Source organism: Acanthochromis polyacanthus, chromosome 16, assembly GCF_021347895.1.
Source record: "Acanthochromis polyacanthus isolate Apoly-LR-REF ecotype Palm Island chromosome 16, KAUST_Apoly_ChrSc, whole genome shotgun sequence".
NCBI classification, from domain to species: Eukaryota; Metazoa; Chordata; class Actinopteri; family Pomacentridae; genus Acanthochromis; species Acanthochromis polyacanthus.
This window is the reverse complement of record NC_067128.1, coordinates 35,900,610-35,917,404: the sequence shown is the minus strand read 5'-3', so window position 1 is coordinate 35,917,404 and position 16,795 is coordinate 35,900,610. Positions and strand designations below refer to the sequence as shown.

At 38.1% G+C, this 16,795-nt stretch overlaps 1 protein-coding gene and 1 long non-coding RNA gene across 5 annotated transcripts in view; one reads left to right on the top strand and one right to left on the bottom strand.

Annotated features, from left to right (window-relative positions):
- LOC127530285 (uncharacterized) overlaps nucleotides 1-16,795 on the top strand; it is a 239,525-nt gene that overhangs the window by 41,579 nt on the left and 181,151 nt on the right. The gene's annotated exons all lie outside the window — the stretch shown is intronic.
- The window catches only part of vegfab (vascular endothelial growth factor Ab), a 61,060-nt gene that overhangs the window by 14,395 nt on the left and 29,870 nt on the right, over nucleotides 1-16,795 (bottom strand). For all 4 annotated transcript variants that reach the window (XM_051936663.1, XM_051936661.1, XM_051936660.1 and 1 more), the window contains exons 2-5: nucleotides 16,415-16,457; nucleotides 13,957-14,153; nucleotides 12,509-12,585; nucleotides 7,441-7,473 (exon numbers count right to left, since the gene is read on the bottom strand). In XM_051936663.1, the coding sequence (XP_051792623.1) occupies nucleotides 7,441-7,473; nucleotides 12,509-12,585; nucleotides 13,957-14,153; nucleotides 16,415-16,457 (350 nt within the window). The remainder of the gene's footprint in view (nucleotides 1-7,440; nucleotides 7,474-12,508; nucleotides 12,586-13,956; nucleotides 14,154-16,414; nucleotides 16,458-16,795) is intronic.

Here is a 16,795-nt window from a genome sequence, read left to right as displayed (position 1 = left end):
AAGAAGAGAATGAAACAGAACGACAAGAAAAAGAGAGAGAATGAAACAGAACGACATGGAAAAGAGAGAGAATGAAACAAGACGACATGAAACAGAACGACATGGAAAAGAGAGAGAATGAAACAAGACGACATGAAGAAGAGAGAATGAAACAGGACGACATGAAGAAGAGATAGAAATGAAACAGAACGACAAGAAAAAGAGAGAGAATGAAACAGAACGACAAGAAAAAGAGAGAGAATGAAACAGAACGACATGGAAAAGAGAGAGAATGAAACAAGACGACATGAAACAGAACGACATGGAAAAGAGAGAGAATGAAACAAGACGACATGAAGAAGAGAGAATGAAACAGGACGACATGAAGAAGAGATAGAAATGAAACAGAACGACATGAAGAGAGAGAATGAAACAGGACGACATGAAGAAGAGATAGAATGAAACAGAACGACATGAAGAAGAGAGAATGAAACAGGACGAAATGAAGAAGAGATAGAATGAAACACGACGACATGAAGAAGAGAGAATGAACAGGACGACATGAAGAAGAGATAGAATGAAACAGGACGACATGAAGAAGAGAGAGAATGAAACAGAACGACATGAAGAAGAGAGAATGAAACAGGACGACATGAAGAAGAGAGAGAATGAAAACAGGACAGACATGAAGAAGAGAGAGAATGAAACAGAACGACATGAAGAAGAGAGAATGAAACAGGACGACATGAAGAAGAGAGAGAATGAAACAGAACGACATGAAGAAGAGATAGAATGAAACAGGACGCATGAAGAAGAGAGAGAATGAAACAGGACGACATGAAGAAGAGAGAATGAAACAGAACGACATGAAGAAGAGAGAGAATGAAACAGAACGACATGAAGAAGAGAGAGAATGAAACAGGACGACATGAAGAAGAGAGAGAATGAACAGGACGACATGAGAAGAGAGAGAATGAAACAGAACGACATGAAGAAGAGAGAATGAAACAGGACGACATGAAGAAGAGATAGAATGAACAGAACGACATGAAAGAGAAGAATGAAACAGGACGACATGAGAAGAGAGAATGAACAAGACCGACATGAGAAGAGAGAGAATGAAACAAGACGACATGAAGAAGAGATAGAATGAAACAGGACGACATGAAGAAGAGAGAATGAAACAGGACGACATGAAAGAAGAGAGAGAATGAAACAGGACGACATGAAGAAGAGAGAGAATGAAACAGAACGACATGAAGAAGAGAGAGAATGAAACAGAACGACATGAAGAAGAGAGAGAATGAAACAGGACGACATGAAGAAGAGAGAGAATGAAACAGAACGACATGAAGAAGAGAGAATTGAAACAGGACGACAATGAAGAAGAGAGAGAATGTAACAAGACGACATGAAGAAGAGATAGAATGAAACACGACGACATGAAGAAAGAGATAGAATGAAAACACGACGACATGAAGAAGAGATAGAATGAAAACAGAACGACATGAAAGAAGAGAGAATGAAACAGGGACGACATGAAGAAGAGAGAGAATGTAACAGGACGGACATGAAGAAGAGATAGAATGAAACACGACGACATGAAGAAGAGATAGAATGAAACACGACGACATTGAAGAAAGAAGAGAATGAAACAGGACGACATGAAGAAGAGATAGAAATGAAACACAACGACATGAAGAAGAAGATAGAATGAAACAGAACGACATGAAGAAGAGAGAATGAAACACGACGACATGAAGAAGAGAGAATGAAACAGGACGACATGAAGAAGAGATAGAATGAAACAGGACGACATGAAGAAGAGAGAATGAAACAGACGACATGAAGAAGAGATAGAATGAAACAGGACGACATGAAGAAGAGAGAATGAAACAACGACATGAAGAAGAGAGAATGAAACAGAACGACATGAAGAAGAGATAGAATGAAACAGAACGACATGAAGAAGAGAGAATGAAACAAGACGACATGAAGAAGAGAGAATGAAACAGACGACATGAAGAAGAGAGAGAATGACACATGAAGAAGAGAGAATGAAACAAGACGACATGAAGAAGAGAATGAAGAACGACATGAAGAAGACAGAAGACATGAGAAGAGAGAGAATGAAACAGGACGACATGAAGAAGAGAGAGAATGAAACAGGACGACATGAAGAAGAGAGAGAATGAAACAGAACGACATGAAGAAGAGAGAGAATGAACAGGACGACATGAAGAAGAGAGAGAATGAAACAGGACGACATGAAGAAGAGAGAATGAAACAATGAAGAAGAGAAGAATGAAACAGGACGACAAAGAAGAGATAGAATGAAACAGAGACGAAGAAGAATGAAGAGAGAGAGAATGTAACGACGACATGAAGAAGAGATAGAATGAAACACGACGACATGAAGAAGAGATAGAATGAAACAGACATGAAGAGAGAGAATGAAACAGGACGACATGAAGAAGAGATAGAATGAAACACAACGACATGAAGAAGAGATAGAATGAAACAGACGACATGAAGAAGAGAGAATGAAACAGACGACATGAAGAAGAGAGAATGAAAAGATGAAACAGGACGACATGAAGAGAGAATGAAACAAGACGACATGAAGAAGAGAGAATGAAACAGAACGACATGAAGAAGAGATGAATGAAACACGACGACATGAAGAAGAGAGAATGAAACAGGACAACATGAAAGAAGAGAGAGAATGAAACAAGGACGACATGAAGAAAGATAGAATGAAACAGGACGACATGAAGAAGAGAGAATGAAACAAGACGACATGAAGAAGAGAGAATGAAACAGGACGACATGAAAAAGAGAGAGAATGAACAGGACGACATGAAAGAAGAGATAGAATGAAACAAAACGACATAAAGAAGAGATAGAATGAACAGGACGACATGAAGAAGAGAGAATGAACAAGACGACATGAAGAAAGAGAGAATGAAACAGGACGACATGAAAAAGAGAGAGAATGAAAACAGGACGACATGAAGAAGAGATAGAATGAAACAGAAACGACATGAAGAAGAGATAGAATGAAAACACGACGACATGAAGAGAGAGAATGAAACAGGACAACATGAAGAAGAGAGAAGAATGAAACAGGACGACATGAGAGAGAGAGAATGAAACAGGACGACATGAAGAAGAGATAGAATGAAATAGGACGACATGAAGAAGAGAGAAATGAAACAAGACGACATGAAGAAGAGAGAATGAAACAGGACGACATGAAAAGAGAGAAGAGAGAATGAAACAGGACGACATGAAAGAAGAGATACGAATGAAACAGGACGACATGAAGAAGAGAGAATGAAACAAGACGACATGAAGAAGAGAGAATGAAACAGGACGACATGAAGAAGAGATAGAATGAAACAAGACGACATGAAAAAGAGAGAGAATGAAACAGGACGACATGAAGAAGAGAGAATGAAACAGGACGACATGAAGAAGAGATAGAATGAAACAGGACGACATGAAGGAGAATGAAACAGGACGACATGAAGAAGAGAGAGAATGAACAGGACGACATGAAGAAGAGAGAATGAAACAGAACGACATGAAGAAGAGATAGAATGAAACAGGACGACATGAAGAAGAGATAGAATGAAACTGAACGACATGAAGAAGAGATAGAATGAAACAGGATGACATGAAGAAGAGAGAATGAAACAAGACGACATGAAGAAGAGATAGAATGAAACAGAACGACATGAAGAAGAGAGAATGAAACAGGACGACATGAAGAAGAGAGAATGAAACAGAACGACATGAAGAAGAGATAGAATGAAACAAAACGACATGAAGAAGAGATAGAATGAAACAGAACGACATGAAGACGAGATAGAATGAAACAGAACGACATGAAGACGAGATAGAATGAAACAAGACGACATGAAGAAGAGATAGAATGAAACAGGACGACATGAAGGAGAATGAAACAGGACGACATGAAGAAGAGAGAGAATGAAACAGGACGACATGAAGAAGAGAGAATGAAACAGAACGACATGAAGAAGAGATAGAATGAAACAGGACGACATGAAGAAGAGATAGAATGAAACTGAACGACATGAAGAAGAGATAGAATGAAACAGGATGACATGAAGAAGAGAGAATGAAACAAGACGACATGAAGAAGAGATAGAATGAAACAGAACGACATGAAGAAGAGAGAATGAAACAGGACGACATGAAGAAGAGAGAATGAAACAGAACGACATGAAGAAGAGATAGAATGAAACAAAACGACATGAAGAAGAGATAGAATGAAACAGAACGACATGAAGACGAGATAGAATGAAACAGAACGACATGAAGACGAGATAGAATGAAACAAGACGACATGAAGAAGAGATAGAATGAAACAGGACGACATGAAAAAGAGAGAGAATGAAACAGGACGACATGAAGAAGAGAGAATGAAACAGGACGACATGAAGAAGAGATAGAATGAAACACGACGACATGAAGAAGAGATAGAATGAAACAGGACGACATGAAGAAGAGATAGAATGAAACAGGACGACATGAAAAGAGAGAGAATGAAACAGGACGACATGAAGAAGAGAGAATGAAACAGGACGACATGAAGAAGAGATAGAATGAAACAGGACGACATGAAGAAGAGAGAATGAAACAAGACGACATGAAGAAGAGATAGAATGAAACAGGACGACATGAAGAAGAGATAGAATGAAACAGGACGACATGAAGAAGAGAGAATGAAACAGGACGACATGAAGAAGAGATAGAATGAAACAAGACGACATGAAGAAGAGATAGAATGAAACAGGACGACATGAAGAAGAGAGAATGAAACAAGACGACATGAAGAAGAGATAGAATGAAACAAGACGACATGAAAAGAGAGAATGAAACAGGACGATATGAAAAAGAGAGAAAATGATACAAAGAGACAGAAATAGCACCAAAATATGCAGAAATGACACAAAACTGACACAAAAAACCTCAGAATGACAGAAACCATTAAAAATGTATAATTTGTTTCATCAAAGTAAAAATAAAAACATAATCTAACCCTAAAAGTATCAATAAATGCTGTCTCCTCTTGCTGTAGATGTTTTTCTACCTCCATGTTTCCTCTACTCTGCTCATCTTCAGTACAAACATGTTTTCAGCGTCACGTCACTGATAGCTTCACGGCTGCACAGAGGAGTGAAGAATTTTTATTTTTTTACAGAATTTGGTTGAAGCAAACTGTTTATTTTTGAGGATCATTCAAATGAGACAAGCAGAGGACAAGTAATTCTGATTAAATATGATAATTCTAGGCTTAGATTTGGTCTGAGGGAACCAAAAACTGCAGATGAGTAGTTCAAGGACTGTCGGAAAGCTGAAAATCCAGTGATTTTATTTTATTTTATTTTTTACCATTTCTGGCTGATAAATGGTGTAATTTTGGCACTTTTCAGAACTAAACATGAAGCTTTTCAAACCAGTTCTGGTGTTCAGCGGTTTAATACAAACATTTACTGATCTAAAATACAAAATTCTGCAGAATGAGTACTTTTATTTTGGGGATTTTAAACATATTACTAAATGAAACAATTGAATGCGTGGTTTTACTTGTATTTCTGGACTGTGCGCTTCATTTATTTTAGAGATCTGAGTTCTTCTTCCACCGTTGTAGTTTAGCGTGTTAGCATGCTAGCATGACATTGAGAATGTTGTTAGCTCTGTAAATATTCAAGCCGATGATGAAAAGGTGGAGTTGTTGCTTTTCATTGTGGAGGGAAGGTTGGAGCAAAAAAAACAGAACTCCAGTCCAGAGTTTGTAGTTTTCGGACGAACCGCTAAAAGGATGTTTTGACATTTCGTATCCGAAGCGGCCGACGTGTGGAAGCCCGATGTCAAATCAGGATGAACCCTACGTGTCGTTAAAGTAAAAACTTCCTCTTTGAACCGACAGTTTCACAACTTTTTCTGAGTCTGAAGCCGTCGGCCCGGAGAGCAGCGACGCCGTTAAAGACGAGGTCAGAGAGCGGCTTATCTATACGACGGATGAGCCGGCATAAAACCCACATACAGCCGAGAAACGCCTCGAGAAATATTAACAGGGAAAAGCAGGATTAAAGGGTTTGTAATGAGGAGGAGAAGCCGTAAACGGGACGTCAGAAACGGGAGTTAAATGGACGTAAACAGTAAAGGAGGGCAACGACCTCATCAACTGTCACTCATTCACCTTAATCCTCCCGTTTATCACCTCAGAGCAGCACAAGATGATCTCATGTAGCTCGTCCACTGCGCTTTTACAGGAATATTACCACTCAGGAGTGTTTTTTTAGAGAGTGTGTGCGAAAAGAAGAGCTAAAGTGGAAATAAAGGGCATCCCAATTAACCCTCTGAACCCCAAAAACAAGCATTCGGGCTGGAAAAGGCGTGTCATTGCTTTTTTTTTTTTTTTTAAAAATCAGCAAAATTACACCGTTTATCAAAACTAAAAAGTATAAAAATAGAAAAAAATCTACAGGTTTTCAACTTCTTGTTGATCCTTTAATTAAAATTTATCATGTCGGGTTTCATCTGGAAAATTAATCAAATTTAAGATCAAAATCGTGATATTTCATGTAAAAAATTACTTTATTCCACACCTCATTTAAAAACAATTGCAAAAAATGAACAGTTCGCAGTTAGTTTAAGGAAAATTGTCAAAATTACACCATTTATCAAACCGAAAACTGCAAAAAATAGAAAAAACCTGCAGGTTTTCACCTTCTGGTTGGTTTTTTAAGTAAATATTTGTCATCTCCGGTTCCATCGGAAAAATGAATGAAACTGAAGCTCAAAATCATGATGTCATTAAAAAAAAAAACACTTTCATCTGCATGTCTCACGTTAAAAAATGCTAAAAATAAACCATTTGCAATAACCAGATTATGTAAAAAACAAAAAAATTCTGCACTCTTTTGCAAAACTGAGAGTTTAAGATCAATTCAGCTACGACTAACAGTCACGAGACAATAATTCAGGAAGTTTTCGGCTGAACTGCAGGCTGTGTTTACACGGAGTGGATCTAAAACAAGCCGGAGACAAATAAAAACGTAAATAGTTGAAGTTCTGTTAGAAAAAATTCTGTTAACACTTGTTGAAACTTGGAAAAATGTTCTAAAAGTTGATTCCAGGTGTTTTTATTTTTGTAAACTAAATAAATTTAACTTTCTTCTGTTTCCATAGCGCTGCAGGTCTTTAGGCTGCAGTGAAAACTGAGTAAAAATGGTGCAAAACTACAGCCAGAATCTGCAGTTTGGGGTTCAGAGGGTTAAGAACAGAAAGCTCCTGTGGTGGACTGTCAGAAAGCCTCAGAGCTGCAGACCACTCAGGGTTTGTTTGCAAAGAAAAACAGGAAAAAGATCAAATCTCAGGTCCTCATTGTTCCCCCCCAGTGTCCATGCAGAAAGACGCTGTACTCACTTTTCTTTCTGTTCTTTCACTTCTTTCTTTAACCTGAAAGCAGAACAACAGAGGCATTAGTTGTTTTTCCAGGTAAACAGACGCACATCGAGCTGCTGGTGAGGCTCGCATCACATCATTGCCCTTTACCAGAAACGCACAAAAAAACTGGCTTCTTTCACTTTCAAATGCCTGGATTAGTCAATGAAACAGAGCTGTTGGGAAATATCACACACACACACACACACAGAGGGGTGTGTCCTTCGCTGACGGACACACAAACACAATAGAAAGCCGTCAGGTTTGTTTCACTTCTCGTCAGTGTGATAACAGCGTATGGAGCAATAAAACGGCTGGCAGCCTGCAGCCAGAAGTGTTAGGAAACAGCGTTTCCCTCCAGAAGGTCGTGGAATCGCTGCCAGCTTTCTGTTTGACAGACAAAATAACGCAACAGCTCTGCACTGGTGGGCCGGATGAAGCCTGGAGGGACGTGTGTGAGGACATTTATCTGCTGTAGGTTCAATATCTGAAGGCTGAGAGTCACTGTGGGCACAAAGGACACCGAGATCAGCGCAAAGGAAGATCCCGATTCTTCAAAGAACCCACATTCTGGACGTTTACAGCTTAATCATTGCTTTTTAGCCAATTTTCTGCTCTCCACTGAGATAAAGACTTGTCAAAAATGATCAAAAATGGTTAAAATTAGTCCAGATTTGTCCAAAATAACCCAAAATGTTGCACAAAATGACTTGAAACCTGTTGAGGCTTACTAAAATTAAACTGAACAGACCTTTAACCTGCACAGAAAAGCAGCTATGTGACACACAAAGTGAAGAAGCGTGTACAAAATGACAAAACATGGAGAAAAATTACAAAAAAAATCCAAAAAGACCCAAAAATGGTCCAGAATGACTTCAGACTTGTTCAGTATTAGTGAAATTCAAGTTTGCAGACCTTGAACCTTCACAAAAAAGCAGCTACATAAAACACAAAAGGAAAGAAGCTCATCCAAAAAAGCCAAAAATACCCGAAATTACAAAAAAAATGTCCAAAATGACCCAACAAATATCCAAAATAAGGAAAAACTGTCAAAAATGACTCAAACTTGCTCAGGATTACTGAAATTAAAGTTTGAAAAACAAAAAAAGCAGCTTAATAATTCACTAAAGGTCAGAATGACCCAAAACTTGAGGCTTGTTGAGGTCTTCTGAAATTAAAGCTGCAGACTTTTAACCAGAACAAAAAAAGCAGCAATAAAACACACAAAAGCAAAGAAGCTGCTCCAAAACGGCAAAACTGTCCAATAGGACTAAATATTGTCCAAAATGACTAAAAAAAATGCTTGAAATTAGTCCAAATTTGTTGAAAATGACCAAAGAATTGTCAAATATAACCAAAAAATGGCCAAAAGACTCAAAATGAATCCAAAATTATGCAAAAAAATGTCCAAAAACACTTGAAACTTGTTCAAGAATAGTGAAATTCAGGTTTGCAGACGTTAACTTGCACAATAACGCAGCTACATAACACAGCAAAGCAAAGAAGCTTGTCAAAAATGGTGAAAAATACCCAAAATTATGGAAATTGTCCAAAACCACAACAAGATTCTCAAAGTGGCTACAAATATGTCCAAACTGACACTAAAAGTTGCATAAAATGACTGAAAAATCGCCCCAAAGGTTTCCAAGAATTGCATAAAATGACAGAAAAGTTGTCCAAAATGACCTGAAACGTGTTCAGGATGACTAAAATGAAAGTCTGCAGAGCATTTACATGAATAAAAGCACAGCTACAGATCATACCAAAGGAAAGAAGCCTCTTATGACAAAAGCTTGGAGAAAATGACAACAAAAATGCACCAAACAGAGTAAAATGAACAAAAATTACAACCTCAAGCTGCTTAAAATGTCAAAAATTGTCCCAAAAAGAATGGAAATCCATCCAAGATGATCCATAAAGTTGTCCTAAATGACTCAAAACGTGTTGAATTAAAGTTTGCACGCACAAAAAGCAGCCATGTAAAACTCACTGAAGGAAACATGGAATGAAATAACTAAATATTGACCGTTGAATGTGGCAACTGAGCTTTTATAGGTCAAGCTAACTAAGCTACACTCTCCACCTCTGACAAAACCTCATTCAAAGTGACAAAAAAAAGGCTCGAATTTTGTCAGAAATGACTCAAAACTTCTCGAGAATTCCTTATTTGAAGTTGGCAGATCCTTTTCATTCATAAAAAGCTGCCATAGAACCCACTGACGCAACTAAAAAAAACCTGAATATGAACTTTTCAGGTAACAAAAGCAGCGTCTCAACGTAAAAACTGCACTTTGATAAAGTAAAAGTGAAGTTTTACCAACAGAATGGGACTTCTGCACTAAAACATGTGGTATTTTTCTCAGAATTTTCACGAAAACATTCCTTTTTTGTAGTTAAATCCATTTACACGTCTGTAGAATGGTCTGACTGCACCTCATTATCACCCCAATACAAGAAAATACAAAAAAACTCTGAATCGCAGCAATCTGAGACGACGTTGAGCCCAGGATGTAGTGATGGTGCCCCTTAGGAGACGTTTCGGTGGATAAAAAGTCGAATTCACCAAAGAACTCCAAGCACATCTGCCTTTTAAACCTTAAATATTAAAGGTAAACTTGCAATTTTTAGCACTGAAGTTGGTGCTTTGCTGTTTTTTCCTGCAGCTAACTGGATTTCGTGATGCTAGTGTAGCAAAAAGGGAGCAGAAAACCACATGAAAGGCATTGCGCAACAGCAAATTTGTATGCAAAGTGGACTAATATTACTCTTAAATGCATTCATACAGCAGATTTTACTGTTAATAGTCAGTTTATGCTGCTGGAGCTGCATTAGAGCTACAAGCTAAAGCTAAAAATAGCATAAACATGAGATTTATTGATTTAACAGTGATTTTAACGCCTTTTTACCATTTATTTGACCTTAAACAGATTGATTACAGTGTTTAAACTTTAAAACTCTTATAGTTTATGGTGAATTATTGAGTCAGAGCTGCAGAAAAGGTTAAAAATGTGGAACAAGTAGCTCTGATAACCCTATAAAGTGACCGTGAGCGTGGTAGCTCGGCCTCCAGCCAGCGGTTTCCTCTACACTGTTTGTTTTCACTCTGGTTTTTCCCGAAGCGTGGGAGGAGGAGGATCACCTCGGTGTCACGGTGTGATAATTCATGCCGCATCCTCAGATTTCGACACGAGTTCCAGTGTCTGTTAATGATTAGCTTAGCGATGACGGATCCGGACAGAAAAGAGCGGAACGAGCTGCTAATCTGAGCCACGTTTAGTCGACAACATGTGAAAACCAAGAGCAGCTTCAGGACGGTCTGAAGAGAAACGTGGTCGGAATTTAAGAAGGATTTTACACTCTTTATGGACAGACTGTTCCTGGGAGAGCAGAAAATGACGAACTTTAACCCTCTGAACTCTGAACAGCAGATTTTGCTCATTTTTCTTCACTGTTGCTTCATTTTTTTTCTCTGCAATCTAAAGTCCTGCAGCTCTTTGGAAACAGAACAACACGAACAGTTTAACTACTTCCATGCTTACAGCCACTACAACTCCTAACGTGTCCTGTTTATGTCATTTTGTCTTGTTTTTGTTGCTTTCTGTCCATTTGTGCCTTATTTTGGGTCTCATTTTGTGTCTCTTTGTGGTCGTTTTGTCTCCACATACTACAGATATTGAACTATTTACAGTCTCTACAAAGTCAGTGTTGGTTTGGTCACTTTTTGTCTTGTTTTGTTGCTTTCTGTGTTGTTTTTAGTGTTTTGTGTCTCGTTTATGTCATGTTGTGCAGTGTTTTTGCTGCTTTTTGTCCATTTTAAGTCTCATTTTTGTCGTTTTGTGTCTTTGTGGTGTTTTTGTCTCCACATACTACAGATATTGAACTACTATTTTCATGTTTTTTTGGGAAAAACAACAACTTTTCGTGCTTCACTTGTCACTTTGTGCCTTGTTTTTGTTCCTTTTTGCCTTTTTGTGTCTTGTTTCTGTCGGTTTGTGTCTCTTTGTGGTCATTTTGTCTCCACATACTACAGATATTTAACTATTTCCATGTTTGGTGCCTTATGTTTTGTTGCTTTTTGTCATTTTGTGTCTAACTTTTACAGTTTTGCGTCTCTTTGTTGTCATTTGTCACCACATACTGTAGATATTTAACTATTTCCATGTTTACAGCTTCTACTTGTAATGTGTCTCCTTTATGTCGCTTTCTGTCTCTTTTGTTGTCATTTTTGTGTCTTGCTTTTGTTATTTTGTATCTAATTTGTACCATTTTGTGTCTCTTTGTTGTCGTTTTGTCTCCTCATGCTACAGATACTTTTCTATCTCCATGTTTCCTCTCTGCTCTGCTCATCATCAGTACAAAGCTGTTTCTCCATGCTGAATGGAGCTCCTCTGTTCACTGTTTCTGAGCCATGCTGCTGCATTTATTGTGAAAACACTGCCTGCAGTTCAACCTGGAGACTCTCAGAATTTTTGTTACCCGGCCGTTAATCACAGCTGGGTCACTAACAGCTTTTTCTTTGCACAGAAAAACACAGAGTTTTGTGTTTTTTATAGAATCTGATTAGATTAAATGTCTGTTTTTTGGCATAATTGTTTTTTTTTTAATGTTTTGAATGTTGAATAAAGGGAATTTATTACAATGTTAGGTTTGGTTAATTTTCCTGATGGACCCACACATCTCCAGTGATTAGTTCAAGGACTGTCGGAAAGCTGAAAATCCGCGGAATTTTCCTGTTTTTCCAGTTTCTGGCTGCAACAGACGCTTTTAATTTGGCGATTTTTAAAAATAAATTCATGCCTCGGGTTCGGAGGGCTAATGGGGCCTCGTTTGTTACAACCTCAAAGGTTCAGGCTGCACTAAAACCACCTTCAAGCGGAAAAATCTGATCTTTGAGGTTAAATCTGCAACACGGAGGACGTCTGCAGAGATTTGTTTAGACCTGCTCGGGATCGAAGGGAGATAAGATCCGAATGGGAGCGACAGAATCAGCAGAATGTGTCGGTGGTTTGTTTGTGGAGCTCACATGTCGGCTGTGTTCAGGGTTTCTTACCTACACTCACATGCGCTGTGTTCTGTAAAACTCATGAAAATGTCATTCTGCTGCCTCTGGGGTTTTATTCTTTTAATCTGCAAAAGAAGAACAGAAGAAAACGAGAAAATGTCAGAAAAGAATAAAAACACAGATGTTTCCAGATGTTTTGTTCTAGTTCTGCATTAATGCTGTTTGCTCTTTAAAATGTCAGAAAATTTTAAAAATGTGGAGCAAAGTTTCCTTAAATATCCAAAATCTTCAGTTTACTGTCACACAGGACGAACTAAATCAGAAAATATTCACATGTAAGAAGCTGAAACTGCAGAATTTAGGCTGTTTCTTAAAAAAAATGATTCAAACTGATTAATTAATGGTTAAAATGTAGCTGTTTGGTTAACAAATTGTTAGAAAATGTCAACGCACGTCTTGTTTTATCCAAAGATCTTCAGTTTACTGTCATAAAAGAGGAACTAGACTAAAGAAAAGATCCACATTGAAGATGAATTTAGAGATTTTTCTTCTTGCAGAGCTACTTTACTTGATCATGAAAATAGTCCTTTTTGTTGCTTTTATTCCCCAAAATGTGCTAAAACCTGATGATCTTTGACTTCTCTGGATATTTTGTTGCCTTTTGTAGCTTAAATCTTGAAAACTGCACCATAAATTATCAACATTTGTGCTGTTTAATGGAAATATTTGCTTGAATTAACCCCATAGATGCTATTTTAACTATTCTTTTTGAGAGATTACACAGCTTTGTGTAAAAAATGTCGAAATACGGCGTAAAACTAATAATTCTAAACTGATTTCTATTGATTTTAATAACGTTTTCAAACGTTATTTTGTTGTTTATCCACAGAAATCTAATGGTTTTCATGACTTTATTGTTTTATTTTGTTGCCTTTTGCAGCACTTTGTAGCTTAAATTTAAAAGAATGCTCCATAAATAAAGAATAATATCAAGATTGTTGGAAATATTTGCTAGAATCAGCTGCAAAGATGATTTTTTAGCATTTTGCTGGCTGTCAGTGAAGCCCTCAGACTGATATAAAGAGTCTAATAATAATAATAATAATAATATTCCACATTATCTGAACTTTCTTCTAGAGCTTTTGTTCTACCTTCTTCCTTGTACTTTTTAACGTTTTTTGGTGTTTATCCACCCAAATGTTTGCTTTTTGCAGCTTAAATTTTGAAAACCGCTCCAGAAATGCAGAATGTTATTAAGATTTTACCTCCTTAATGGAAATATTTGCTCAAATTAGCATCGTTAGCATTTTGCTGGCTGTCAGTGAAGCCCTCAGACTGATTTAAAATGAGGCTTTCTTCTTGTGAAAGCAGCAGTTTGGTTCTTTTCTGCCCAAAGGTCAAAGCTCAGCAGCTCCTTGGTTCCATCAGAGGGTTTCAGCTGCAGGTTTTTGGAGGATTCAGGAGAAGTTTGGGCAGAGATAAAGGTGTGTTCTAACCTCCATGGTGACGTTGTAGCTGGACGTGGGCATACACTGCAGCATCTCGTCGTTGCAGCAGCCGGCGCAGCGCGTTAAAACCACGCAGGACGGGATGAAGATGTGCTCCACCTCCTCCGGATACTCCTGCAGGATCTCCACCAGCAGCTCCCGGGGCTGACACAAGCTCTTGTTGTAGACCTCCATCAGAGGGATCACTGCAGGAAACAGCTGTGGTTAACACCTGCAGGAAACCTCTTTATTCTGATTTATACATGCAAAACACACGCTGACCTACTTCTACACTCAGTAATGAACAAACCATTTCTAAGGCTCCACTTTATGGATCTACGCTGCAAAAAATGAACAGAATCAGGAATATTTCTGCAACTGTGGCACCAAATGCTGCTGTAGAACGGCAGAGAATCACCCTCTCCAAGCCAGTTTTAGAGGTTTACTGACATTTTTCACGTATTTTAAAAAAAATTAATGAACTTTTTGCAGAATAAAAAGTAGAAATGTTGTAAAAATACAGATTTTTGCTGCGTTGTGAAGCCTGTAATCTGCTGTTTCACCTTCACTCAGTCGCCTCCAAAGCCGCTTCTCGTAACTTTATTGATAATTTGCAAAAATTTTAAAAATGCATGAAGTTTTTTGCAGAATAAAATGTAAAAGTTGTGTAAAACTACATATTATTTAGCTGGTCTGGACTCCGTTTTTAATTGTATTGTTATTTTTCATGTATTTTTTTAAATGGATGAACTTTTTGCAGAATAAAATGTAAAAATTGTGTAAAATTACCTTTTTTTGCTTTGTGCAGCCTGTAATCTGTTGTTGCACCTTCACTCACTCGCTTCAAACGCCGATTTTTTTTGTAAATTTATTGATATTTTTTCCTTTTGTATGAACTGAAAATGCAGATGCATGAAGTAAAAATGAAAAATTGTGTAAAACTAGAGTCTTCTGTTGCTCTGTGCACCTCCAAAGTCAATTTTTTGTATTTTTATTGACATTTAACATGTATTTTTTGGGTTTATTCTGCATTAGAAATACAATTTCAAAGACTTTTTTGTAGTTTTATTGATATTTTTCATTGTTCCTGAACTTCTTGGTGCATTAAAAGTAGAGATTGTCTAAAACTACATTTGTTTTGTTTTGCGGGCCTCCTTATAGCAATTTTATTGATATTTTTTCATGCATTTTTGCAGAATAAAAAATAAAAATTGTGTAAAAATACAGGTTTTTCTTGCTTTGTGAAGCCTGTAATCTGCTGCTTCACCACTCACAGAGTTTTTAAAAATTTTATTGATATTTTTCCTTTTGCATGAACTTTTTGCTGCAGAAAAAGTAGAAATTGGGTAAAACTACAGATTATTTCTTTTGTGCGACCTATTTTTGATCATTTTCTTGATATTTTTCATACATTTTTAAAAATACATGAACTTCTTGCTAAATAGAAATGTTCAATTGTGTAAAAACTACGGATCTTTGTTGATCTTGAGCAGCCCCAGAGCCAGTTTTTGTGATTTTATGGATATTTTCCACATATTTTAGAAAAATGCATGAACGTTTGCTAAATAAAAAGTAAAAATTGTGTAAAAATTCAATTTATTTCTGCCTACAAAGCCAATTTTCGTAATTTTTAGATTTTTCCTTTTGCATGAACTCTTTGCTCCCTAAACAGTAAAAATTGCAGAAAACTCCAGTTTATTTTGAACTTTGTCGCCAGTCATCTGCTGCTTTACCTTCACTCATTTGCCTCTGGAGCCAATTTTAGTACTTTTAATATTTTTCATGCATTGTAAAAAAAAAAAAAGCATGAACTTTCACTAAATAAAAAATAAAAATTTTGTGACAACTCAAAGTTTTGTTTTGTTTTTTACTTTTTTCTGCCTCTAAAGCCAGTTTTTGTACTTTTATTTAATATTTTTCCTTTTGCATGGACTTTTGGCTCCATAAAAGTAATAATTGCATAAAACTCCAGCTCCTTCTGAACTTTGCTGCCTGTAATCTGCTGCTTCACCTTCCCTCTACTCGCCCCCATCTGTCTGTCTGTCTGTCTCTGCTGGAGTTCTGATGTTGAGAAACCTGTGAGCCCAGACACCTCCAGGACTTCGCTGGGAGCCGGACCGGGACCAGAGCTGAGCCCAGAGCGGCCCGGCTCCTCGGGAGGCCAAACCAAACACTCAGCTCCTGATTGTCCAAATTAGATTTGGCAACGCTGCGATTGTGCAAAAACGCAGTTTGTGGGCCAAGAAGAGGGTGACATTCCTTTCTATAAAGAGTCTGCTCTGCCTCCACAACACTTCCAGCAGCTTAACCTCAAATCATGAGGAATGCTGCTGGGGATGGACGCAGGGACGCGGCCGCTAGGAGGCGCTAATTCCCCGCTAAAGTGGCGCTGAAGGAGCCGTTTGGCTGCGGGCCAGGCAGGGAGCCCGGAGGACTGGATTCCCACGGTGCCCTGCGGGACACCTACCGTCATGTGGACCTCTCTCCGTCTCCTTGGGTATGTGGGCGCTCTGGAACACAAAGACAGACAGCACAGAGTCCGAGTTAGCGGCGGCAGATTGTGCAAGAAGTGAGAAATTAAACCCCCTCCCTCCCTCCAGCCCGCGGCCTTTACTTATCCACGGAGTTGTGCAAAAAGATATATTTGCGTTTTGACATTTCTGCTGCCCCGCTGCCAGAACATGGGAACCGCTATCTTATCTGGGGGTGGTGTCTTGGCGCAGCGCGGAGGCCAAATGTTCGCATGTCCGCTGCGCAAACTTTCTAATTTGCAGAAAAGCTTTTCATGTAGCTCGGATTAATAACCATTAAAACCGGGAAGAATTCCTCCCGGGGGGCTGCTGGCTGT